Here is a 27,567-nt window from a genome sequence, read left to right on the forward strand (position 1 = left end):
GGAAATCTGCGAAGAGTAGCAGGAACTGTCTGTCCAGCTCTCGTTTATGAAACAATGGGCGATTTGAAAGACGTCTCCTGAACAGATCGCCCATTGTTCACTGAAGCAGCAGTCGAATTGTCTCCAATTTTTTCAGGGGGATTGCTCCATCTCGTGTGGTTTCGCTGTCTCGTCCCAAGAATCGAGCCAACGCGACCGAGGCCACTTCTGAGAGATAAATATTCAGGATGCCAGATTTATGGAACACAATTGAGGTAAATGAGATAAAATTCGATAAGCTGCTACAGTTGATGAAATGAGGCTTTAGGTCCGTCATCATGTGACTGATATTGGGACAAACCTGAGGCAGGTTGACCACCATTGCCTGACAATTCAATTTAATTGATTCATCATATTAGTGCCAATGAGGCTGTCACAGACATAAACATGTGTATAGACATATTACTGATATGCTATACACCTTTCCAGAAATGGGGCGCTGAGTGTCCGAAATAGTGATGTCAGAAGGAGAAACTAGGCCTTATGGTGGAGGGACAAAGGAGAAAGTCATGGTTGACCAACACTCTTGAATGCCTTTATTGACGGACAAGGGGGAAGCCACCAATTTCGGGGAGCATGTATAATAGAAGATTTTAAAAAAAAACGTCATGAAAAATGATCAAATACTTCAATTTCTTAAATTGTATATTTCAATGTTTCTTGGTATCTAAATCTTCCCTTTCTATTCCAGGCCAGTAGTCAAGAGCCATGATCAGGGAACAGCAGTTCCCAACGGAATTGACCCTTTTCTTGTTGTTATTCATGCTGTTGGCTCAGAATGGGTTGACACTCACCTGTTTTCGACCCTGAAAATTAAACATCGAACATTGTTACTCTTTGTTAAAAGTGAACCTTGCAAAATATGTGCTTATTCCTGAAATCAATAGCACTTCATGTATGTACTCGCTGATCCAGAATATTGCTATTTCTTGTTCCGTTTTCAATGTGGCAATCTATTTACCGTATCTGAGCTATTTCACAGCACAAGAAGTGCAACATTACAACAATGGAGCTATTTCTTGATCACAGCAAAAATGTGTTTCCACATTGTTTTACTCAAATGATGCATGGTTGAGCCTTATTGACATATTTGTTTTCAAGAGGAATTGCTTGTAGGTTTTCTTTCTTTTTTCTTAAGGCAGGCCTAATTTAACAGAAGGCCTATATTTTAGGTAGGATATTATTTATACTATAGGCCCATATCAGTTTTGAGATCAATTTCCTCTTGAAGACAATAAACGTCAATCGAGTCTCTGCACCATTTGATTAGGCGGTTTTGGGCTAAAATACAGTACAAGAGAATGCTCCATTGGTGTTAACAGAATATGTCATTGTTTTGGTCAGCAATCAGTTCTTGCCACCTTGAAAGCGGTCACGGTTACTTACGACTTGTACATTGTTCAAGTGTTATTATGCTATTGTCATTTGCCTTTGCCCCCCCCCCCCCCCCCCCCCCATCCTTATCGACACTCACAGTGCACCACCCTCAATCCCATGCCCCGCATGCGCACTCACCCAACATCTGATCCCTTGACACGCTTGTTCAAGCGGCTCAAGCGGCGTCAGTAGTATCAACGTTGTGTTATTGTATTCCAAGTTTTGCATTATTCATATGCATGTACTTGCCAAATAAATGTTGTCATATCAGAACCTTCTTCTCTTGTCCTTCGGTCAATAAGTGTGCGGATCACTCCCAACAAGTTCGATTAACACACTACACTATCTTCACTTGCAACAATTTACTGTCAGCCTTTTCTGATTCCGCATGCCGGCCACTAATTCTTTCTCTTCTAAGTCTTTCAGCGTGGGGGACACTCTCGAAAAGTGAGATTTATGCACTTACCAAATGCACCTTCTTCACCAAAAATACCTCACGCCTGCGGTCAGGGACGAAATAGCCAGAGTCTGTACCGTAACTTAATTTGCATTCAACCCGAATGAGATACCCAACTTGTATGTAAGCAGTTGACGATCGAGAAGAAGAGACAGTTTTTCCAAGCCTTGCGGAGACCAACGTCTATGTATGACGACAGTTCTGAAGAGCTCTGTCTGGTTTCCTATATCTGTATAGTCATCATGGTATCAATGATTGAGCCGATTTACGAATATCGCGTGACTGAACTTAAGTAGGATTTCATGACACCACAGACCATCTTTCTAACATCTTCGCTCGTGAGGGCTTGCGAAATCTGCCTAGATAAATTTTTTTTACTGACAAAAGTCCTATTTCTCCACGACTCACGGAAAATAACTGGCGCTCAATGTGTGTATCTATGTGTCCCTGGAGTTCGAAGGATGTGACATTACAGAGCGTCCGATTTAGTCTTGTGAAGAGACGCGAATTATTCCAGGACATTCAAACTTGTGTTGTATCCTATCCTTACGATGTATGGTTATCCCTACAGATGTGCTAAAAGCCCTGTCTCTTTAGTATTGGATGAGGCATCCTGCAGACAGTCCGCTGTACGCTCTTGAGAGAGACACTGACACCCCATCTCTGCCCAGAGTAACCCGTGCTTAGAGTAACTGGTAAACCGCTATCGTCACTTGAAGACAAAGCATTTGCTGGTGTTTATTCATATCATCTCCTCAAACACTACTCGAGTACTTCTTGGGTGGTACCTGATACGAGACAACTAACTGAGCTATAACTCACCTGAAGTGCTATTTGATAAGGGCACATGAGCTGTGTCCCTTTAGTTCGAAGGATGTGACACCTCACAGTGTCCAATGCGGCTCCTTGAGAGAAAAAGACACTAATACATTCACAGGACTTTCAAACTGCTGGGAGCGTCCCTACAGACTTTCAAACTGCTGGGAGCGTCCCTACAGACTGTTCAACAGAATGATCAAAGGTTTTATCATATTTTATCTTCTGAATTCGTAAATTTAAGCAAGAAAATGACAATGACCCATTTTGTGTTTTAATGCTGCAATAGTTTAATATCGTGAAGAAAAAGAATGATTACAATTTATTAGAATTACAATTACCAATTAGTTTATTAACACCTTATAAGCAAACTTACATCGGTGAGGAGAGCAGAATAAAGTGAGTGCGGAAAGCTATCGAAGCTATTGATAAGAGGAGGAGAAAAACCAAAGGGGATCTGTCTATAGGAATGTACCCCTTCTGTCAGCGTGTGAGGAGACGGTGCATACACACTTGATACAGCAGTTTAAAAGATGAACAAAGTGTATCAAAATACCAGTAACTAAATAAAGTCACTTGTCTTATAAATTATTTGCACAAAACTTTGAAACTTTATGAAGTAAATCACCCTCAGCAGTCATTAGGTAAATGAATTTTTTTGATAGGAGGTTGACGGAAGGGTACTGTGGGATGGATTTTTCGATAAAAAGTTCCCTATCCTTTCGAAAATTTGGACAGTCTAAAAGAACATGGATTTCATCTTCAACACAGTTTATATTTTTAGAAGCAGAACAAAAATGACAGAATCTGTTTTCTCGAGGAATGATAGGTTGAACAAACCTCCTCGTCTCAATTTTTCACCTATGACTGCTGATTCTAAAACGGGTAAGCGAAAGTCGGTCGCGTCTATTCGCAATAATGTCTTAATATTTTTCATTCTCAAAGCGTGTCTTTAATGAGACAATGGTATTACATTTTCCACCAGTATTACTTTGGTAGTTGGATACAAAGTGTTCTGACCAGTAATCCTTTGAAATATTTCTTTAGAACCTGACAAGACTATGCGCCTTTGTTTACAACCACAGAATCAAGATTGATGTAAAATGAAATGCAATTCTCTTTACATCGGAAAATCAAGAGAAAGTTCCACTATTATCGAAAGATTTAGCGTTTTTAGTAGTTTTGTGTAGCATATTGGAGTACAATGGTTCTAAGACCATGCGAAAATTTAGTCGATATGTTCGGGTTCAACAATATTCCCAGTTTTTGGTGTACACGTGGTCCTTTGAACACCATGGTTTTGAATCGATGCATCCACTGTACCACACGCCCTTGTATTTGAAAGGGATAGCACAATTGCCAACTGAAAGTGAAAGAAAGGCGCATTGAATGAATTTGATACACTAAAAAAATCACCTGAAAATTTCATTAAAACATAACACAAAAAAGCGTCGAATTGTATCGGGAAAAGTATTTGTGCTAAAAATGTATGGAGATTTTTACGGCTGTAAATGAATCCCGTGTTTTTTTTTCTAAAAACGAAAAGAGCAACGTCAGGTTACATCAAGGCACCACCTGGTGGCCTTACTATTCAAAGATTTCGCCATTGCTATTCGGTTAATGAGGTCAGAATCCTGACAACTTCTTCATCTTGTTGAAATAAGCCTTCATAAATTCCCTCCTGGTTCGGGTGAAGGCGATGGCAATGAATTTGAATCTGACTAGTCATATCTCAAATGGCCTTTGACCTTTGACCTCATCGGTGAGGGATCAAGGTCAAAGCTTGAACTCACCCTTCTTGACTTCAGCATACTTCCCGTCATCCTTGCAGTAATACTGCATCCCGGCAAATGTATATGTCACTCCACTAGCTACCTTGGTCTTCATTTGCGTGTCACATGTAGCTGGAAGGAGACAGATCGGCAATATACAGGTAACTGCGCAGGCATCCTGAGATATTCCTTTTTTAACTCCTACCTGTACGCAAAATTTAAAATATATTAAAAAGTAGGGAGGCGGGGTATATTGAAAATAACTGGTGCCAGGACGCTGCACATTAATGTGTCGTGTACCATACATAACATTAGATAACCTGAGAAAACATGTCAATTCGTCAGACCCCTCGTAAAGCTTTAGAGAAGATGACATCAGTTTGTTGAGAATCTGCTGAGCAAGTTTAACCCCTCCCCTTTGACACGGAAAGGTATATCAATTTCGTTTTCTTTTGCACATACGATCTTCGAAGCTAACAATTACGGCTTTATTTGCATCGACTTATGAACATCTCCAAGGGTTCATTTCCTAACTCCAAAGTAGTTTACATTTTCGTCATTGACAGATTTTTCCACCAAATGTTTGAAGAGTAAACTGATTTTCGATTATGATTGAATATGCCACATTGACGTTAATTTAGACCCAGTTTTGAAGGAGTATGTCAAAGAAACATGTTCACCTACATCTGTCACTTTTATCAAATTGTGTCAATCAAAGGCTGCTTTCATCTCTATTGTAAGAGTGTCGATTAATACCAGTTGGTTAGGGACCAATTTGGCCATCAGACGTCTATGTGAATATGACGAATGTGTCCCTGGTACACCAACTGACCTTTCGAAATTCAATCCTGAACAAACATCAGTCAAAAGTCAAAAGACCTAAGCTCCTTTAACACAACGCCTTTGGGTTTCTTCACATAAAACGTGTTGAGAAAAACTCTTTTGTGTTTTCAGCACTTCTCAATTTGCCAGATGTTGCTTATTGTGTTGTGTCGCGCGGGATACGCAGTGTCGCAGGGTGGCTCTAGGCATATTTCAATCAAATTCCTAAAGCCCGTAGCACACTAGCCGCCAACTTCGGCGTTCACAGGCGTTTTTTGCCGCAAGAGTCCTGAACGCCTGAAAAATCCCTAGTCTGCTACGAACGGCGTAGGCGAACGCCACTTGCCGCCACTTGCCGCAACTAAACGCCAAATATCTAACATTTTTGATTTTTGACGCGTGTCGCCGCGTTTGAACGCAAGAAGAAGCCAGGTGTGCTACGGATTGCCGCCTGAATTGGCGTCGGCGGCGAGGCTATGGCCAATCAGTATGCGTCTTGATGTCACATGATTTCAAAATGGCAGCCTAAAGTGGCTGAAAAGACGCTACTGGATGCCGATTCTGGGCAGGTGTGCTCCGACCGGGATCCACTGGCCGCCAACTTCGGCGTCGAGAGGCCTGGGGCCTAACTGATCACTTTAAAACAACAAACCAAATTTATTTTCAAAGACAATTATCAAATCATAGTTAATTTTTGTGAGCATATCGAAAGACTAGATAGAATTATGTCTCATCAGCACGATTGGAAGCAGAAAAAAAGCCCTTCTATTGAAGTTATCGTTTTTCTCAAAATGTAAAGTTGTTTTCATCTTTAAAAAGAATCAGGAAAGATATGAAAGACTAAAGACGAAACGCCTGCATCAGTCCTTCTCTTTACAGAGATGCATACTATTATACCCACATCATGGAATTACGTAGGCAGAGATATGCCTGCATATATATTTCAAATATGGCCGTCACAAAATACTCTCTTTTAAAACCTAGCTTCTCGAAAACGTTTCGACTTGTCCTTTAATGTCTGTGGTTACTGGGCATACGCCGCCAGATCAAGAACAAAAACAGTGGACGTATTCACGATGTAATTCGAATACCGACATTCAAGATAAGAATATATAATTTATCACATCAGAAGACTGCTGTGAGGGAAAACTCATCGTCAGGTAAACCTTCGTATTCTAATGATTTACCCATGTGGTAGAAAGAGCATCGTGTTTAAACTTACCAGGTTTGGCTCTACTTATGATCAGCTTCCTAAGTTCCTCGATCTGGGCCTTACCACTGACTGCACATCTCATCAGCGTTGTTCCGGCCAGCTTTCCCGTGAATTTGGACCCACCATTTGCCGGCCTGAGTCCAACGTACAAATCACCCAACATGTCTCGGAGTCCTATGGCTCCGACATTCTTGATGAAAACATTACCATCGACCCACATCACCAAATTGCCAGTTTGTTGACTGTAGCTGATCCCTACGAACGACCATTTCTTAGTTGGTGGAGCAATATGAAATTCACCAAGGCTGCGTCCAGTATGGGCATCCATGTTGATCAAAAGCTTTTCTTGATAAATCCACATGTGAGTTCCGAAATCTCCTCTTCCTCTCCACTCCACGATTGCTTCGTCTCTAAGCACGTCTTGGTAAAGATAAGTCGCGATTGTGAAACTATCACGCTCAATATCCAGCTTTCCGTCACTGGTTATCTTGACGTAGTTATGCCCGGTGAAAACCCATGCGTTGATACCTTCAGGGCCGGTGGTGAGAGTTGTGGCTCCTACGGTAGATAGGGTTAGGCCACCAAGGCCGCTTGGTTTGGACTCGATCCTAGGTCCGAGAAGAAGCCACGAACCACAGCTCGACATCCCACCTGAAACAGAAATCGAACATTTAAACGACAAACACTAAGGCACTAAAGGTGTCATCACCAAAATTTGGCGAACACCAAGCTTTTAGATGCAAATTTTGAAGACATGTGACACATTGGAAACAAATAATGAATAGGAACATAAAGTATACATCTTTAACATCAAATCTAGTTTTATGAGAGAGCTGGCCATGGAAAAGGGTTTTCGTAAGATTCTCATAGTCTGGGACAAGAAAACGCTGCATGAGCATCTAATACACCTGCATATACAACTCATTGTGAAAGCCAAACTGTAAACAATCAACATCGGATCGAGTCACAACAAATCACCAACTCTTGCAGAAATCCATTGATGGTAAAGTTGTTGATCCCGAGGAGCCGATCTCCCATGTCAACCAGCACATCCACACGGCACCGCATAGCAAACAGTCCTTACGGTTGATTCCAACAATACCCAATCACCCGACCAGGTTGAACTGAAGGTAGCCATGCTTTTCAAAGCCGTTCAGGATCAAAATGGATTTAAAACAAGTCAACGATCGTGACCAAGGAGCATGCAAATCAGAGCGGATCTCAAACGCTGACTTGAGGAAACTCCAAGAATTCATAAGAAATTTGATTGTTAGTTCAAGTAGGCCTACGCGTAAAAACGGTTTGGACGATTTTCGGTCCGACGTTGAAACGTTCATGGCCTGATGCGAAGCGCGAATACGCATCTAGAGGGGAAGTGTAGTAAGCTCCGATCAGAGATCAGCGCTTCGAAAGCCGAAATTCGAGGGCTAGACTAGAGCAAACATTAGAACAGGTTCATCGGGTCTCATCACAGGCGCTTTAACAGTGCAATGGTATGATGGTCTCCCTCGTGAGTTCAAGGAAGTAAAATAAGGATTTGAGCGCATCAAAGATGTGAGAGATTCTTGTGCGTCAAAGTTACGAAATGATCTTAAATCAATCTGCCTATGTTCATGCGTTCCCGCACAAATTGACGTCACTTGGGTTGGGTCGGCGCTTCAAATAAGAATACGCCTTTTGCCACACCCGGAACTGCATGTTTGTTGAGTGTCGATTTCTGCCGTCTTATCGTCATCGTCCTTATTTTGTCGTACAAATGCTGAATCATGGATCAGAAGAGCTTAAAGTATCGGTGAGTTATTAGGGTTGGCACAGACTCACCCCAGTGCCAAAATTAAAAAAACTTCAGAATTGATCGATTGCCGCCATCTTGGATCTCGGCATCCTTAGATTCAGGGTTTTGATAATCCTAAGTCATCCGCCGCATCGCCAGTTCGGACTGTAAATCATATTCAGGCCGAATTATTGCCACTTTCTCTCATAAAACGTTTTCTTTTATTAATAACTAAGAAAATATGATCTTTATAAATAAAATCTGACACTTACTGGTGGGTTTTAAGATGATTGTATGGAGAACTATAAACGCAGCGTAGTGCAGCAATCATTTTCGCGGGCTTAGTGGTGATGCGTGTTAATTCAGAAAGATTCTTTCCTTTTCTATACACGCGGTACTGCTTTTCAAGATGGTGGCAAGTTACTAGTTCTAGAGGCGTTGTAAGGAACGAAATCAGCGCCTCTCGTGTCAAGATTTGTGTTTGCAATGATCCAGTGCATTGTACGGTGGCCCATATAGGACATGCGTTTATTTTCATTATACATGTACATGTATTTGAAAAAAATTCTTAATACAACGCTATATTTTCTTTTGAATTATATTTTTCTCTCCTCATTAACAACCGCCGTCGGAAATAATTGTCACCGCGGTGGAAAATATTTTTCACCGCTGTGTATGTAAGCGACTTATGTGAAGGGCCAAATTTTTCCTTTGATCCGAATGACCCTTGAAGCTGGTAAACTTAAGTGCCCCTTTCGGTCGTGTGGATGGAGATGCGTTTGCAATATCGTTTATGAAGCAAAATGATAACCAGTTTACGAAGACACGCAAAGAGATGTCAAATTTGGCAAACTTATTGGCCTCTGTACGGATAAACCAAAGGACGTTCTGATGCTTTTATAGATAACTACAGCATATATAGCATGACGCATTTCGTGGAAACAGAGTTTTGTAAAGAAAACTGATAGTATCATTTGGTTGGGATGTATAGGGGCAAGGAAAACAAATTAAAAACTTTAAATAGGCTAAACAAGTATAAATTGGCTAAAATAGTCTCTTTTGACATGAAAAGAGCAAATGGCACTTTCTACATGCGACATAATAAACACGCAAAGAAGCGTGTTGTAGTACAATGACTGAATACAACTTCATAGTAGGGAGTAGGTCTTCTGTGTACATCTCACGAAACGGGACGACCTTCGTGGCGTCTGCTGGCGAGCTAATACTAGTCACGAGGTGATAAATCAAGCTCGTTTCCACAGGTGAGTTGTCATTTATAACGGCACCCAAACTTGCTGCACTTACGTTTCGTGCATTTGAATCCATCTCCTTGGTATCTTTTCTTGCAGCCACAAGTATATACCCCTTTGTCTCCAGGTCTGCATACAGCATCCTTGCCACAAGGTTTAAGCTCACTGGACCCTAGCTTGGCGACTGATCCTACTTTGATACACTTGTAAAGTGTCGTGCAGTCGGAGCTTATGCGCTCATCACCAATCTGATAGGTAAAAAGAATTGTTGACAATATCAGCATATGCAGAACAATGAAAAGCCCCACTACATGCTCTGGTCTCTTCAATCCTGATGAGATTACGTCATACCGGAAAAGAGAAGAAGCAAAGACCGTATAGTTTTTTCCTCATAAGAGTAGCAATATAAGCAGAACTACTGACGAAATGGTTGATGAAGGTAACATTGTCTTAGACGGCGAGGGGGCGATTTCTTCGTTCATGCAGTTTAGGGTGAAGAGTTAGACACGATCTGACTCAGTAAGGTTCTACTCATTACCCACCGTGTAATAGTTTTTGTCTGCATCCCAACAGCCACATGACTGCTCGGGGACACACGAATCACCATCTCGGATGAAGCCTTTATTACACTTGCAGCCTTCCATCAACTCATCCTCACAGAAGATTGGTTCGGGCTTGATACACGTCGGTTGGCATGGACGCATCTTGGACTCATATACGCTGTTAGCAGGGCACTTCATTGCTGGAAAATGACATTGATATTAATCGTATATTAACAGTAAAAAGAGAACAAGGTAGAGACCATTCGATAATGAAGTGAAAACTGTGATGATAGTTTTAACGTCTACATGCTTGTTTTAAGATTGCCAGGAAAGGTCTCATCATTTACAATGCGCTTACATCAGAGCCACTGCCCCAACACCAGAATCACACAACACGAGTCAATGGATGCTGGCGCTGACCAAACACAAGATCCACAAGAGCCAATTTACTCGGGTTGAAACCAGACGCTCTTGGCATTTACCAGATCCTAGAGCCAATGGACCCACTCCAGATGCACTGGAACAACGCCAGCACCACTGGCTCCACACCGAAGCCAAATGGTTCTTGATTTTCGAACTTCTGTGACCAGTTGCCTTAGGCATAGCGTGACCTCAGGAATATTCCCCAATCATATTGAGGATTACAAGGCTTGAACTTCATTGGTTCCATTTTGATATTCGACAAGCAATCGGAAGGCCATTATTGTAGATTTGCAGCCAAAGCATCTTTTTGAAAAGCAGAATGAGTCAAACTTACGACAGAATGTGGTTGTTCTCCAAACCTTCGAAGGTTGGTAACCATTCAGCTGACATTCGCTGGCGAATTCTCCCACATCAGCGCATATAACTTCTTTAATGGACTCGGGTTTGTCCACAAAAGCGCAAGCATCTATCTGGCAAGCAGCATAGGCTGACTTCCAATCTACCTTTCCGCTCTTGATGCACTCTGCGAATGGTCCATTGGTTGACTTGATGTAACCGCAGTACGTGTCTGATGCAATGAGGGCATTGTTCTTATCCGAACATTTGATGACTGGATCCTCGCTCTTCTTACAGCTAAAGTATCAACACTATTAAATTCGACTTCTATTTGGAATGAATACAAAAATCTGCTGTATGGTAAGACTTCCAAAGTCATCCTACCTCTCTGGACGAACTATTCTAAAGGATATCACGAATAAGCTGTCGCCCACCTGTCTTATTTGAATGTGACGGTACTCATGACCGCGAGTAAAGGCTGTCTGTTCGTATTCAACAAAGGGCGAATACTCTTCTTAACCTTTCGATGTATTTCTGACATCGGTTGAATATTGCAGGATCCGGATTCAGATAGGACATAGTGTGGTTTGTTATAGATGTTATCAAGTATGTATAAAGACCTACTTGATGTTATCAAGCATAGAACTTATTATTTTCAAGGTATACAACCGATTTCTTTTGTTTTATTTGATCATATTTCAAACGGCTTGTTTGAAACATACACTTACTTAACTAATGGCACATCCGAGTCATCGGGAACCTGATAATTATTGAAGCTAGTCAAGGCATCTGCCATTCCATCGCAGTCACCACACATTCCAGTAAGCTTTCCAGCACCTCCATACTGCTAGTGGCCAAGAGATGTCACAATACCTCCATATTGACCACCGAATGACAAAGCGAAGGAACAGGTTGGCACTGATATCTTAAAGTCGTTGGCTCCAGATTTTGTGGCACTGAGAGTATGTCCGCCTTTGAGTTTGAAGTTAAAGGGCATTCTTTGTGTGAGGCCACTGACCTGCAGAACAAAGTTGTGGTGACTTGTTAGAGAGTAATGCAATGTCCCGTATAACTGGATAACATAAGTTTTTAGATTAGTCGATGGGTGTATCGAAATCGCGAGATAAGTAATCATCATTTTCTACTTCCCTCGATCATGACAATCACCATTTCCAACGCTGCTGTTTACTTCTTAATTCAATGAGAGTACGGCCGAATATGATACAAAGGCTACATGCAACTGCACGTTCATCTTGACCACTAGGGTTTTTGCAACTTATCAAGATATGCCGCGAGGTTCAGTATGCAGTATGTGTCAAGATTATTTCCCCGTTGCGCCTGGCGGCACAAGTCACCATACACTTGATTGACCGATAACACAGGGCATGTACCTGGTGAACGTCTGGTCATCGCTAAAAATAGCATGGGATAGTCTGACCATCGAAAGTAGGCTATAAGTTAGGTTAAACTCCACACATCGCAGAGCGGAGTCGATTTCAATGACGGGCAAATCAAAACAAGGATAACTCCAGACTACAGCCTCGGTCTCATAAATGTTCGCCTTTTCAGGTTCCATATTTGCAATACATCCTCTGGCGCATGTTACTCTCACAGAGGTTGGCATCTCTCGATTTCGCATTCCGCATCTCGCGGTTTATAATAAGTCGGCAAAAATACCATTACACTTCAGTATGTTGACTGAACATTGCTTGCATTTTGATTTCGCCTATCACATGCAAGTAACGCGAAAAAACCCCAATGAGAAACAAGTGAGATGTAAACGCTCTTGGATCCAAACATCTTATTAGAGTGTGCAGATCGAGATTCTGTCTTGATGAAAGAACAATGAACCACCACAACAATATGACAGTTCTAGCAATTTATCAAACAGCTCAAATTCATCAAAAAAAGGGTGGAGCATATACTAGTATATGAGAACGTACCCTAGTCCATCCGTCCTTGTGAAGTCGGACAACGAAACCTCCCATCTTCAGGTCCATCATCCTACCGAAAGACACAATTGTGTTGCCTCGATATTCGTTCTTCACCTCAATGGAGAAGGAACACGCGACGTCAGAGTTGGTCGTCTTGGAGAAGACATATTTGCAGGTGCAGATTTCTAGTGGATAAAACAGACGGAGAGCTACACTTAGTATACATCAAACATCAATAATCTACATGCATCAATTTGTGCTGAGGAGACACTCAACTTCGCTACATAGTTTGGAATCAAATGAGTCTAAACACGCCTGATATACAATTTGACTTACCGTTATGATGCACCGATAATTGAATACATGTTGTTCAGAATTCATTAAGTAATATTTAAATTTCCTTTCCTCCAAATTTCTTGGCCTAGATTCTGTGTCAACCTTGGCCTCTATTGATCTCCTGATTATTAAGTCCGTGGCCACGGTATGAAGTTCTTGATCAATGGGGACTAGGGTTGACACGGTTGTTACATCATTTTCTGGGCCGACTATAAATTCGGCAACGCCTCCCCGCCATGTTAGTTGGCATTTTTGGTCTTTCACTCCGGGTGTTCCCACGTTGCACTGGTGCGGGCAAATTCGGTAGGTAATTTTCTTATCTTTAAATTTGTCATTTATTGCCCAATTTGTCATTTATTGCCGTTTTAACCGTAGGTATTTTTATACTCCCTGATGCAAAGCTTATGTATGTTTCTTTGTATATTTTAGTTTACTTGTTGCGTTGTCCTTGTTGACCCCGTCGTCGCGGAATAAACGTTAATGTATCGTAAACTTCCGACTCTCTCAATCCTTAACACATGTCGTTTGGATAAACGACTTTCAAGAGCAACACTTTGAGAACCAAGATAAAGTTTTAATGCGTTGTATCATCTACAGAGGCATTTTTATCACTAATCAATTAGTTCGTTATTGGTTATTCAAACTCAATTCCAAAGACGGACTTACTTTCTGTACAACTCTTCAATCTGAGATCCCATGATTTCGGTGGAGTACAACCTGAAGTGAAGGAAAACAAGAAAATGTGTATTTAGCCTCGAGGTTAAGAACGAACAGCTCTTGATGAGTGATCGAAATTAGAATGTCATGTAACATCTCCAAGCAAAGCTGAATGTAGATAGACAGTAGTGACTACGTGGCTTCGGTAATGTTAACAACTGCTTGCCTTGAACCAGACTTTTCCCTTCAGTGTTTTGTCTATTCTATCATCGTCTCTGGACAGCGTACAGGCTACACTACATCTGACAAAGTATTTAATGTATCAACAAATCATTTGATGTACGAGCACTTTTTCAGATTGAGCATCTTTGAATCCATAATTTGAAATTTAAGGATTCGGAATTAAGGCTTCGGTGAATTATATCTTTTTACATTGAATATCCTCAAATATAATGAACTATACTTACGAGCAACACAGTCTCCTTTCTTCAACATGTCAGAAGGTTTACACCCTGAAGGTAAAATTTGAACGGAATAATTTTTATACTCTGGCTTTTCCAAATATATCTCCAAAAGGATATATGAACTTCATTAATATAATTATCAGGTCGGAGTATACATTCTAACATTAAAACCTAACCATCATCACATTCACAATCACGAAAATCTTAATGACTGCCACCAACGGTCCTTGGATGTCGAGGCCAAGGACCACGGCACTAGTATCTCCCAGGCTTCATCATCAGTAATCGTAATCGTGCGTTTGTTATTATACAGTTATTGAGATAAGACATACATACTGTCTACACATCGTTTGGTCGGGATGTTCCATAACTGAGACTCGGTGCACCCTAGAGAAAAAAGTAAAGCATTAAACGACAGTTAATGGTTACGAAACTTCATTCAGCTTGGAATGGATTCTATTTTGAAACCACCTAGTGTTTGCGTATTAATGTACAAACTCATGGCTTAAGGAATTCACACCGCACTTGCGCGTCACTCTATCATGAATGAAATCGCGATGGTTAAGTAGCTTTGGCAAAGCCTTTGGTGAGGTCGCATCCAAAAAGCGAGTGCAGATAATGAAAACGAGTTGCAACGCATTTAACATACAACACTGTTTTACCACAGTCGAGCTGCCTCAAGAGGATAAACTACAGAAAGACAGATATATTTAAAAGGATAAGTGCTATGTTGTAGGCTAATCCTGTGATGTCTCATACTCACTCGGTGTGCAGATCTTCTTGGTGTTATCCCAGATCTCCTCTGGAGCGCAGCGGTTGACACATTTATCCCCCGTCCATCTCTTTGCAACATTTGTGCATTCTTGAAGAAAAAGGAAGTTAATTACTGGCAGTGAAAACTTCTTCTTCTCCCTGCTTAATGTTTAATCCTTCAACAGAAAAACACTTGAAACTTGTAAACTTTAGTGCACCCTTTCGGTCGTGTGGATGGAGATCCGTTTGCAATATCGTTTATGAAGGAAAATGATAACCGGTGAAGAAGACACGCAAAGGGGTGGCAAATTTGGCAAAAATATTGGCTTTTGTTCGGATAAACCAAAGGAAGTTCCGATGCTTGCTATAGATAACTGCAGCATATAAAAAGATGCCATGGTACGCTCTTCGTAGAATAAGCGATTTGTAAAGAAAACTGATCGTATCATTTGGTTGGGATGAAGAGGGGCAAGGAAAACATATTACAGTTACTCTAAACATGTTGACATAACCATGAAAAGCACATGACAGGAGCTTTCTAATCGTTTCATCCATGGACAACCCTCGTGGCGTCTGCTAGCGAGTTTATACCAGTCACGAGGTGATATATCAAGTTCGTTTCCACAGGTGAGGTGTCATTTATAACGGCACCCAAACTTGCTGCACTTACGTTTCGTGCATTTGAATCCATCTCCTTGGTATCTTTTCTTGCAGCCACAAGTATATACCCCTTTGTCTCCAGGTCTGCATACAGCATCCTTGCCACAAGGTTTAAGCTCACTGGACCCTAGCTTGGCGACTGATCCTACTTTGATACACTTGTAAAGTGTCGTGCAGTCGGAGCTTATGCGCTCATCACCAATCTGATAGGTAAAAAGAATTGTTGACAATATCAGCATATGCAGAACAATGAAAAGCCCCACTACATGCTCTGGTCTCTTCAATCCTGATGAGATTACGTCATACCGGAAAAGAGAAGAAGCAAAGACCGTATAGTTTTTTCCTCATAAGAGTAGCAATATAAGCAGAACTACTGACGAAATGGTTGATGAAGGTAACATTGTCTTAGACGGCGAGGGGGCGATTTCTTCGTTCATGCAGTTTAGGGTGAAGAGTTAGACACGATCTGACTCAGTAAGGTTCTACTCATTACCCACCGTGTAATAGTTTTTGTCTGCATCCCAACAGCCACATGACTGCTCGGGGACACACGAATCACCATCTCGGATGAAGCCTTTATTACACTTGCAGCCTTCCATCAACTCATCCTCACAGAAGATTGGTTCGGGCTTGATACACGTCGGTTGGCATGGACGCATCTTGGACTCATATACGCTGTTAGCAGGGCACTTCATTGCTGGAAAATGACATTGATATTAATCGTATATTAACAGTAAAAAGAGAACAAGGTAGAGACCATTCGATAATGAAGTGAAAACTGTGATGATAGTTTTAACGTCTACATGCTTGTTTTAAGATTGCCAGGAAAGGTCTCATCATTTACAATGCGCTTACATCAGAGCCACTGCCCCAACACCAGAATCACACAACACGAGTCAATGGATGCTGGCGCTGACCAAACACAAGATCCACAAGAGCCAATTTACTCGGGTTGAAACCAGACGCTCTTGGCATTTACCAGATCCTAGAGCCAATGGACCCACTCCAGATGCACTGGAACAACGCCAGCACCACTGGCTCCACACCGAAGCCAAATGGTTCTTGATTTTCGAACTTCTGTGACCAGTTGCCTTAGGCATAGCGTGACCTCAGGAATATTCCCCAATCATATTGAGGATTACAAGGCTTGAACTTCATTGGTTCCATTTTGATATTCGACAAGCAATCGGAAGGCCATTATTGTAGATTTGCAGCCAAAGCATCTTTTTGAAAAGCAGAATGAGTCAAACTTACGACAGAATGTGGTTGTTCTCCAAACCTTCGAAGGTTGGTAACCATTCAGCTGACATTCGCTGGCGAATTCTCCCACATCAGCGCATATAACTTCTTTAATGGACTCGGGTTTGTCCACAAAAGCGCAAGCATCTATCTGGCAAGCAGCATAGGCTGACTTCCAATCTACCTTTCCGCTCTTGATGCACTCTGCGAATGGTCCATTGGTTGACTTGATGTAACCGCAGTACGTGTCTGATGCAATGAGGGCATTGTTCTTATCCGAACATTTGATGACTGGATCCTCGCTCTTCTTACAGCTAAAGTATCAACACTATTAAATTCGACTTCTATTTGGAATGAATACAAAAATCTGCTGTATGGTAAGACTTCCAAAGTCATCCTACCTCTCTGGACGAACTATTCTAAAGGATATCACGAATAAGCTGTCGCCCACCTGTCTTATTTGAATGTGACGGTACTCATGACCGCGAGTAAAGGCTGTCTGTTCGTATTCAACAAAGGGCGAATACTCTTCTTAACCTTTCGATGTATTTCTGACATCGGTTGAATATTGCAGGATCCGGATTCAGATAGGACATAGTGTTTTTTGTTATAGATGTTATCAAGTATGTATAAAGACCTACTTGATGTTATCAAGCATAGAACTTATTATTTTCAAGGTATACAACCGATTTCTTTTGTTTTATTTGATCATATTTCAAACGGCTTGTTTGAAACATACACTTACTTAACTAATGGCACATCCGAGTCATCGGGAACCTGATAATTATTGAAGCTAGTCAAGGCATCTGCCATTCCATCGCAGTCACCACACATTCCAGTAAGCTTTCCAGCACCTCCATACTGCCAGTGGCCAAGAGATGTCACAATACCTCCATATTGACCACCGAATGACAAAGCGAAGGAACAGGTTGGCACTGATATCTTAAAGTCGTTGGCTCCAGATTTTGTGGCACTGAGAGTATGTCCGCCTTTGAGTTTGAAGTTAAAGGGCATTCTTTGTGTGAGGCCACTGACCTGCAGAACAAAGTTGTGGTGACTTGTTAGAGAGTAATGCAATGTCCCGTATAACTGGATAACATAAGTTTTTAGATTAGTCGATGGGTGTATCGAAATCGCGAGATAAGTAATCATCATTTTCTACTTCCCTCGATCATGACAATCACCATTTCCAACGCTGCTGTTTACTTCTTAATTCAATGAGAGTACGGCCGAATATGATACAAAGGCTACATGCAACTGCACGTTCATCTTGACCACTAGGGTTTTTGCAACTTATCAAGATATGCCGCGAGGTTCAGTATGCAGTATGTGTCAAGATTATTTCCCCGTTGCGCCTGGCGGCACAAGTCACCATACACTTGATTGACCGATAACACAGGGCATGTACCTGGTGAACGTCTGGTCATCGCTAAAAATAGCACGGGATAGTCTGACCATCGAAAGTAGGCTATAAGTTAGGTTAAACTCCACACATCGCAGAGCGGAGTCGATTTCAATGACGGGCAAATCAAAACAAGGATAACTCCAGACTACAGCCTCGGTCTCATAAATGTTCGCCTTTTCAGGTTCCATATTTGCAATACATCCTCTGGCGCATGTTACTCTCACAGAGGTTGGCATCTCTCGATTTCGCATTCCGCATCTCGCGGTTTATAATAAGTCGGCAAAAATACCATTACACTTCAGTATGTTGACTGAACATTGCTTGCATTTTGATTTCGCCTATCACATGCAAGTAACGCGAAAAAACCCCAATGAGAAACAAGTGAGATGTAAACGCTCTTGGATCCAAACATCTTATTAGAGTGTGCAGATCGAGATTCTGTCTTGATGAAAGAACAATGAACCACCACAACAATATGACAGTTCTAGCAATTTATCAAACAGCTCAAATTCATCAAAAAAAGGGTGGAGCATATACTAGTATATGAGAACGTACCCTAGTCCATCCGTCCTTGTGAAGTCTGACAACGAAACCTCCCATCTTCAGGTCCATCATCCTACCGAAAGACACAATTGTGTTGCCTCGATATTCGTTCTTCACCTCAATGGAGAAGGAACACGCGACGTCAGAGTTGGTCGTCTTGGAGAAGACATATTTGCAGGTGCAGATTTCTAGTGGATAAAACAGACGGAGAGCTACACTTAGTATACATCAAACATCAATAATCTACATGCATCAATTTGTGCTGAGGAGACACTCAACTTCGCTACATAGTTTGGAATCAAATGAGTCTAAACACGCCTGATATACAATTTGACTTACCGTTATGATGCACCGATAATTGAATACATGTTGTTCAGAATTCATTAAGTAATATTTAAATTTCCTTTCCTCCAAATTTCTTGGCCTAGATTCTGTGTCAACCTTGGCCTCTATTGATCTCCTGATTATTAAGTCCGTGGCCACGGTATGAAGTTCTTGATCAATGGGGACTAGGGTTGACACGGTTGTTACATCATTTTCTGGGCCGACTATAAATTCGGCAACGCCTCCCCGCCATGTTAGTTGGCATTTTTGGTCTTTCACTCCGGGTGTTCCCACGTTGCACTGGTGCGGGCAAATTCGGTAGGTAATTTTCTTATCTTTAAATTTGTCATTTATTGCCCAATTTGTCATTTATTGCCGTTTTAACCGTAGGTATTTTTATACTCCCTGATGCAAAGCTTATGTATGTTTCTTTGTATATTTTAGTTTACTTGTTGCGTTGTCCTTGTTGACCCCGTCGTCGCGGAATAAACGTTAATGTATCGTAAACTTCCGACTCTCTCAATCCTCAACACATGTCGTTTGGATAAACGACTTTCAAGAGCAACACTTTGAGAACCAAGATAAAGTTTTAATGCGTTGTATCATCTACAGAGGCATTTTTATCACTAATCAATTAGTTCGTTATTGGTTATTCAAACTCAATTCCAAAGACGGACTTACTTTCTGTACAACTCTTCAATCTGAGATCCCATGATTTCGGTGGAGTACAAACTGAAGTGAAGGAAAACAAGAAAATGTGTATTTAGCCTCGAGGTTAAGAACGAACAGCTCTTGATGAGTGATCGAAATTAGAATGTCATGTAACATCTCCAAGCAAAGCTGAATGTAGATAGACAGTAGTGACTACGTGGCTTCGGTAATGTTAACAACTGCTTGCCTTGAACCAGACTTTTCCCTTCAGTGTTTTGTCTATTCTATCATCGTCTCTGGACAGCGTACAGGCTACACTACATCTGACAAAGTATTTAATGTATCAACAAATCATTTGATGTACGAGCACTTTTTCAGATTGAGCATCTTTGAATCCATAATTTGAAATTTAAGGATTCGGAATTAAGGCTTCGGTGAATTATATCTGTTTACATTGAATATCCTCAAATATAATGAACTATACTTACGAGCAACACAGTCTCCTTTCTTCAACATGTCAGAAGGTTTACACCCTGAAGGTAAAATTTGAACGGAATAATTTTTATACTCTGGCTTTTCCAAATATATCTCCAAAAGGATATATGAACTTCATTAATATAATTATCAGGTCGGAGTATACATTCTAACATTAAAACCTAACCATCATCACATTCACAATCACGAAAATCTTAATGACTGCCACCAACGGTCCTTGGATGTCGAGGCCAAGGACCACGGCACTAGTATCTCCCAGGCTTCATCATCAGTAATCGTAATCGTGCGTTTGTTATTATACAGTTATTGAGATAAGACATACATACTGTCTACACATCGTTTGGTCGGGATGTTCCATAACTGAGACTCGGTGCACCCTAGAGAAAAAAGTAAAGCATTAAACGACAGTTAATGGTTACGAAACTTCATTCAGCTTGGAATGGATTCTATTTTGAAACCACCTAGTGTTTGCGTATTAATGTACAAACTCATGGCTTAAGGAATTCACACCGCACTTGCGCGTCACTCTATCATGAATGAAATCGCGATGGTTAAGTAGCTTTGGCAAAGCCTTTGGTGAGGTCGCATCCAAAAAGCGAGTGCAGATAATGAAAACGAGTTGCAACGCATTTAACATACAACACTGTTTTACCACAGTCGAGCTGCCTCAAGAGGATAAACTACAGAAAGACAGATATATTTAAAAGGATAAGTGCTATGTTGTAGGCTAATCCTGTGATGTCTCATACTCACTCGGTGTGCAGATCTTCTTGGTGTTATCCCAGATCTCCTCTGGAGCGCAGCGGTTGACACATTTATCCCCCGTCCATCTCTTTGCAACATTTGTGCATTCTTGAAGAAAAAGGAAGTTAATTACTGGCAGTGAAAACTTCTTCTTCTCCCTGCTTAATGTTTAATCCTTCAACAGAAAAACACTTGAAACTTGTAAACTTTAGTGCACCCTTTCGGTCGTGTGGATGGAGATCCGTTTGCAATATCGTTTATGAAGGAAAATGATAACCGGTGAAGAAGACACGCAAAGGGGTGGCAAATTTGGCAAAAATATTGGCTTTTGTTCGGATAAACCAAAGGAAGTTCCGATGCTTGCTATAGATAACTGCAGCATATAAAAAGATGCCATGGTACGCTCTTCGTAGAATAAGCGATTTGTAAAGAAAACTGATCGTATCATTTGGTTGGGATGAAGAGGGGCAAGGAAAACATATTACAGTTACTCTAAACATGTTGACATAACCATGAAAAGCACATGACAGGAGCTTTCTAATCGTTTCATCCATGGACAACCCTCGTGGCGTCTGCTAGCGAGTTTATACCAGTCACGAGGTGATATATCAAGTTCGTTTCCACAGGTGAGGTGTCATTTATAACGGCACCCAAACTTGCTGCACTTACGTTTCGTGCATTTGAATCCATCTCCTTGGTATCTTTTCTTGCAGCCACAAGTATATACCCCTTTGTCTCCAGGTCTGCATTCAGCATCCTTGCCACAAGGTTTAAGCTCACTGGACCCTAGCTGGGCGACTGATCCTACTTTGATGCACTTGTAAAGTGTCGTGCAGTCGGAGCTTATGCGCTCATCACCAATCTGATAGGTATCAGCAGATGAAGTACAATGAAAAGCCCCAATACATGCTCTGGTCTCTTCAATCCTGGTGAGATTACGTCATACCGGAAAAGAGAAGAAGCAAAGACCGTATAGTTTTTTCCTCATAAGAGTAGCAATATAAGCAGAACTACTTATCAAATGGTTGATGAAGGTAACATTGTCTTAGACGGCGAGGGGGCGATTTCTTCGTTTATGCACCTGAGGCTTAGCAGTTAGACACGATCTGACTCAGTAAGGTTCTACTCATTACCCACCGTGTAATAGTTTTTGTCTGCATCCCAACAGCCACATGACTGCTCGGGGACACACGAATCACCATCTCGGATGAAGCCTTTATTACACTTGCAGCCTTCCATCAACTCATCCTCACAGAAGATTGGTTCGGGCTTGATACACGTCGGTTGGCATGGACGCATCTTGGACTCATATACGCTGTTAGCAGGGCACTTCATTGCTGGAAAATGACATTGATATTAATCGTATATTAACAGTAAAAAGAGAACAAGGTAGAGACCATTCGATAATGAAGTGAAAACTGTGATGATGGTTTTAACGTCTACATGCTTATTTTAAGGATGTCAGGAAAGGTCTCATCATTTACAATGGGCTCACATCAGAGCCACTGCCCCAACACCAGAATCACACAACACGAGTCAATGGATGCTGGCGCTGACCAAACACAAGATCCCCAAGAGCCAATTTACTCGGGTTGAAACCAGACGCTCTTGGCATTTACCAGATCCTAGAGCCAATGGACCCACTCCAGATGCACTGGAACAACGCCAGCACCACTGGCTCCACACCGAAGCCAAATGGTTCTTGATTTTCGAACTTCTGTGACCAGTTGCCTTAGGCATAGCGTGACCTCAGGAATATTCCCCAATCAAATTGAGGATTACAAGGCTTGAACTTCATTGGTTCCATTTTGATATTCGACAAATAATCGGTAGGCCATTATTGTAGATTTGAAGCCAAAGCATCTTTTTGAAAAGCAGAATGAGTCAAACTTACGACAGAATGTGGTTGTTCTCCAAACCTTCGAAGGTTGGTAACCATTCAGCTGACATTCGCTGGCGAATTCTCCCACATCAGCGCATATCACTTCTTTAATGGACTCGGGTTTGTCCACAAAAGCGCAAGCATCTATCTGGCAAGCAGCATAGGCTGACTTCCAATCTACCTTTCCGCTCTTGATGCACTCTGCGAATGGTCCAGTGGTTGACTTGATGTAACCGCAGTACGTGTCTGATGCAATGAGGGCATTGTTCTTATCCGAACATTTGATGACTGGATCCTCGCTCTTCTTACAGCTAAAGTATCAACACTATTAAATTCGACTTCTTTTTGGAATGAATACAAAAATCTGCTGTATGGAAGACTTCCAAAGTCCCCTTAGCTCTCTGGACGAAGTGTCTTATTTGAATGTGACGGTACTCATGACCGCAAGTAAAGGCTATCTGTTCGTATTCAACAAAGGGCGAATACTATTCTAAACCTTTCGATGTATTTCTGACATCGGTTGAATATTGCAGGATCCGGATTCAGATAAGACATAGTGTGGTTTGTTATATATGTTATCAAGTATGTATAAAGACCTACTTGATGTTATCAAGCATAGAACTTATTATTTTCAAGGTATACAACCGATTTCTTTTGTTTTAATTGTTCACATTTCAAACGGCTTACACTTACTTTACTAATGGCACGAGTCATCGGGAACCTGATAATTATTGAAGCTAGTCAAGGCATCTGCCATTCCATCGCAGTCACCACACATTCCAGTAAGCTTTCCAGCACCTCCATACTGCCAGTGGCCAAGAGATGTCACAATACCTCCATATTGACCACCGAATGACAAAGCGAAGGAACAGGTTGGCACTGATATCTTAAAGTCGTTGGCTCCAGATTTTGTGGCACTGAGAGTATGTCCGCCTTTGAGTTTGAGGTTAAAGGGCATTCTTTGTGTGAGGCCACTGACCTGCAGAACAAAGTTGTGGTGACTTGTTAGAGAGTAATGCAATGTCCCATATAACTGGATAACATAAGTTTTTAGATTAGTCGATGGGTGTATCGAAATCGCGAGATAAGTAATCATTATTTTCTACTTCCCTCGATCATGACAATCACCATTTCCAACGCTGCTGTTTACTTCTCAATTTAATGAGAGTACGGCCGAATATGATACAAAGCGTACATGCAACTGCACGTTCATCTTGACCACTAGGATTTTTGCAACTTATCAAGATATGCTGTGAGTATAATACCGCGAGGTTCAGTATGCAGTATGAATCAAGATTATTTTCCCGTTAGGCCTGGCGGCACAAGTCACCATACACTTGATTGACCGATAACACAGGGCATGTACCTGGTGAACGTCTGGTCATCGCTAAAAATAGCACGGGATGGTCTGACCATCGAAAGTAGGCTATAAGTTAGGTTAAATTCCACACATCGCAGAGCGGAGTCTATTTTAATGCCGGGCAAATCAAAACAAGGATAACTCCAGACTACAGCCTCGGTCTCATAAATGTTCGCCTTTTCAGGTTCCATAATTGCAATACATCCTCTGGCGCATGTTACTCTCACAGAGGTTGGCATCTCTCGATTTCGCATTCCGCATCTCGCGGTTTATAATAAGTCGGAAAAAATACCATTACACTTCAGTATATTGACTGAACATTGCTTGCATTTTGATTTCGCCTATCACATGCAAGTAACGCGAAAAAACCCCAATGAGAAACAAGTGAGATGTAAACGCTCTTGGATCCAAACATCTTATTAGAGTGTGCAGATCGAGATTCTGTCTTGATGAAAGAAAAATGAACCACCACAACAATATGACAGTTCTAGCAATTGATCAAACAGCTCAAATTCATCAAAAAAAGGTTGGAGCATATACTAGTATATGAGAATGTACCCTAGTCCATCCGTCCTTGTGAAGTCTGACAACGAAACCTCCCATCTTCAGGTCCATCATCCTACCGAAAGACACAATTGTGTTGCCTCGATATTCGTTCTTCACCTCAATGGAGAAGGAACACGCGACGTCAGAGTTGGTCGTCTTGGAGAAGACGTATTTGCAGAGACCCATGAAGTCGATCATTCTGTTAAAATCGTCGTAACGATGGTAATGGGGATCTCCCCAAGCCTTGCAGGTGCAGATTTCTAGTGGATAAAACAGACGGAGAGCTACACTTAGTATACATCAAACATCAATAATCCACATGCATCAATTTGTGCTGAGGAGACACTCAACTTCGCCACATAGTTTGGAATCAAATGAGTCTAAACACGCGAGATATACAATTTGACTTACCGTTATGATGCACCGATAATTGAATACATGTCGTTTGGATAAACAACTTTCAAGAGCAACACTTTGAGAACAAGATAAAGTTTTAACGCGTTGTATCATTTCTACAGAGGAACTTTTATCACTAATCAATTAGTTCGTTATTGGTTATTCAAACTCAATTCCAAAGACGGACTTACTTTCTGTACAACTCTTCAATCTGAGATCCCATGATTTCGGTGGAGTACAACCTGAAGTGAAGGAAAACAAGAAAATGTGTATTTAGCCTCGAGGTTAAGAACGAACACCTCTTGATGAGTGATCGAAATTAAAATGTCATGTAACATCTCCAAGCAAAGCTGAATGTAGATAGACAGTAGTGACTACGTGGCTTCGGTAATGTTAACAACTGCTTGCCTTGAACCAGACTTTTCCCTTCAGTGTTTTGTCTATTCTATCATCGTCTCTGGACAGCGTACAGGCTACACTACATCTGACAAAGTATTTAATGTATCAACAATTCATTTGATCTACGAGCACTTTTTCAGATTGAACATCTTGGATTCCATAGTTTGAAATTTCAGGATTCGGAATTAAGGCTTCGGTGTATTATATCTTTTTACATTGAATATCCTCCAATATAATGAACTATACTTACGAGCAACACAGTCTCCTTTCTTCAACATGTCAGAAGGTTTACACCCTGAAGGTAAAATTTGAACGGAATAACTTTTATACTCTGGCTTTTCCAAATATATCTCCAAAAGGATATATGAACTTCATTAATATAATTATCAGGTCGGAGTATACATTCTAACATTAAAACCTAACCATCATCACATTCACAATCACGAAAATCTTAATGACTGCCACCAACGGTCCTTGGATGTCGAGGCCAAGGACCACGGCACTTGTATCTCGCAGGCTTCATCATCAGTAATCGTAATCGTGCGTTTGTTATTATACAGTTATAGAGATAAGACATACATACTGTCCACACATCGTTTGGTCGGGATGTTCCATAACTGAGACTCGGTGCACCCTAGAGAAAAAGGTAAACCATTGAACGACAGTTAATGGTTACGAAACTTCATTCAGCTTTGAATGGATTCTATTTTGAATCCACCTAGTGTTTGCATATTAATGTACAAACTCATGGCTTAAGGAATTCACACCCACTTGCGCGTCACTCTATCATGAATGAGATCGCGATGGTTAAGTAGCTTTGGCAAAGCCTTTGGTGAGGTCGCATCCAAAAAGCGAGTGCAGATAATGAAAACGAGTTGCAACGCATTTAGCATACAACACTGTTTTTCCACAGTCGAGCTGCCACAAGAGGATAAACTACAGAAAGACAGATATATTTAAAAGGATAAGTGCTATGTTGTAGGCTAATCCTGTGATGTCTCATACTCACTCGGTGTGCAGATCTTCTTGGTGTTATCCCAGATCTCCTCTGGAGCACAGCGGTTGACACATTTATCCCCTATCCATCTCTTTGCAACATCATCTGTGCATTCTTGAAAAAAAGGAAGTTAATTACCGGCAGTGAAAACCTCTTCTTCTCCCTAGTTAATGTTTAATCCTTCAACAGAAAAACACTTGAAACTTATAAACTTTAGTGCACCCTTTCGGTCATGTGGATGGAGATCCGTTTGCAATATCGTTTATGAAGGAAAATGATAACCGGTTTACGAAGACACGCAAAGGGATGGCAAATTTGGCAAAAATATTGGCCTTTGTACGGATGAACCAAAGGACGTTCCGATGCTTGTATAGATAACTGCAGCATATGAAAGATGCCATGGTACGCACTTGGTGGAAACAGAGTTTGTGAAGAGAACCGATGGTTCCATTCGGTCTGGATGTATACAGTGCAAGGTGCAAGGAAATCATATTACGGATACTATAAATATGTTGACATAACCATTGAAAGCACATGACGGGGGCTTTCTGATGGTCCCATCAATATTACCCTTCCACGGGTAACGGACGTTGATCAGCTCGGAAACCAATGTTCTCGGGTAAAATCAGTTCGTAATTCGTAATTTGCAATTCGTGAGATTTGTGGAAACTCGCTATGTCAATTGAAGCGCAAAAATGAATCAGACATGTCTCGAGGGGTCTGTTTTCATGTTCGTCGTCGACAGTTTTTTTCAAAGCTCTTTAGGTAAAATCAATTCAAATGTTTGAAGAGTAAACTGATTTTGGATTTTAATGGAATATGCCATATGGACGTTAATTTAGACCCAGTTTTGAAGGAGTATGTCAAAGAAACATGTTCACCTACATCTGTCACTTTTATCAAATTGTGTCAATCAAAGGCTGCTTTCATCTCTATTATAAGAGTGTCGATTAATACAAGT

The 27,567-nt window shown here is 41.2% G+C and overlaps 4 protein-coding genes across 4 annotated transcripts; all 4 read right to left on the bottom strand.

Annotated features, from left to right (window-relative positions):
* Nucleotides 1-2,954: 2,954 nt before the first annotated feature.
* LOC135499754 (uncharacterized) lies at nt 2,955-6,684 on the bottom strand. Its single transcript, XM_064790699.1, has 3 exons — nt 6,506-6,684; nt 4,483-4,593; nt 2,955-4,052 (listed from the first exon to the last, which is right to left on the bottom strand). The coding sequence occupies exons 1-3, from the start codon at nt 6,657-6,659 to the stop codon at nt 3,937-3,939; spliced, it is 381 nt and encodes a 126-aa protein (XP_064646769.1). The 5' UTR covers nt 6,660-6,684; the 3' UTR covers nt 2,955-3,936.
* A 385-nt stretch (nt 6,685-7,069) lies between these two features.
* Nucleotides 7,070-10,901, bottom strand: LOC135499950 (zonadhesin-like). The gene is made up of 4 exons (XM_064791021.1): nt 10,820-10,901; nt 10,063-10,262; nt 9,634-9,768; nt 7,070-7,147 (listed from the first exon to the last, which is right to left on the bottom strand). Exons 2-4 carry the CDS (start codon nt 10,258-10,260, stop codon nt 7,070-7,072), a joined length of 411 nt encoding a protein of 136 aa, XP_064647091.1. The 5' UTR covers nt 10,261-10,262; nt 10,820-10,901.
* A 767-nt stretch (nt 10,902-11,668) lies between these two features.
* Nucleotides 11,669-16,961, bottom strand: LOC135499951 (IgGFc-binding protein-like). The gene is made up of 9 exons (XM_064791022.1): nt 16,880-16,961; nt 16,123-16,322; nt 15,636-15,828; nt 14,976-15,074; nt 14,549-14,599; nt 14,216-14,260; nt 13,758-13,808; nt 12,765-12,940; nt 11,669-11,839 (listed from the first exon to the last, which is right to left on the bottom strand). The coding sequence occupies exons 2-9, from the start codon at nt 16,318-16,320 to the stop codon at nt 11,669-11,671; spliced, it is 984 nt and encodes a 327-aa protein (XP_064647092.1). The 5' UTR covers nt 16,321-16,322; nt 16,880-16,961.
* Nucleotides 16,962-21,802: 4,841 nt separating this feature from the next.
* Nucleotides 21,803-25,000, bottom strand: LOC135499952 (zonadhesin-like). Its single transcript, XM_064791023.1, has 6 exons — nt 24,827-25,000; nt 23,607-23,887; nt 22,921-23,219; nt 22,164-22,363; nt 21,845-21,888; nt 21,803-21,812 (listed from the first exon to the last, which is right to left on the bottom strand). Exons 1-6 carry the CDS (start codon nt 24,998-25,000, stop codon nt 21,803-21,805), a joined length of 1,008 nt encoding a protein of 335 aa, XP_064647093.1.
* Between the last annotated feature and the right edge of the window lie 2,567 nt (nt 25,001-27,567).

The sequence above is a fragment of the Lineus longissimus genome, chromosome 15 (genome assembly GCF_910592395.1).
Source record: "Lineus longissimus chromosome 15, tnLinLong1.2, whole genome shotgun sequence".
NCBI classification, from domain to species: Eukaryota; Metazoa; Nemertea; class Pilidiophora; order Heteronemertea; family Lineidae; genus Lineus; species Lineus longissimus.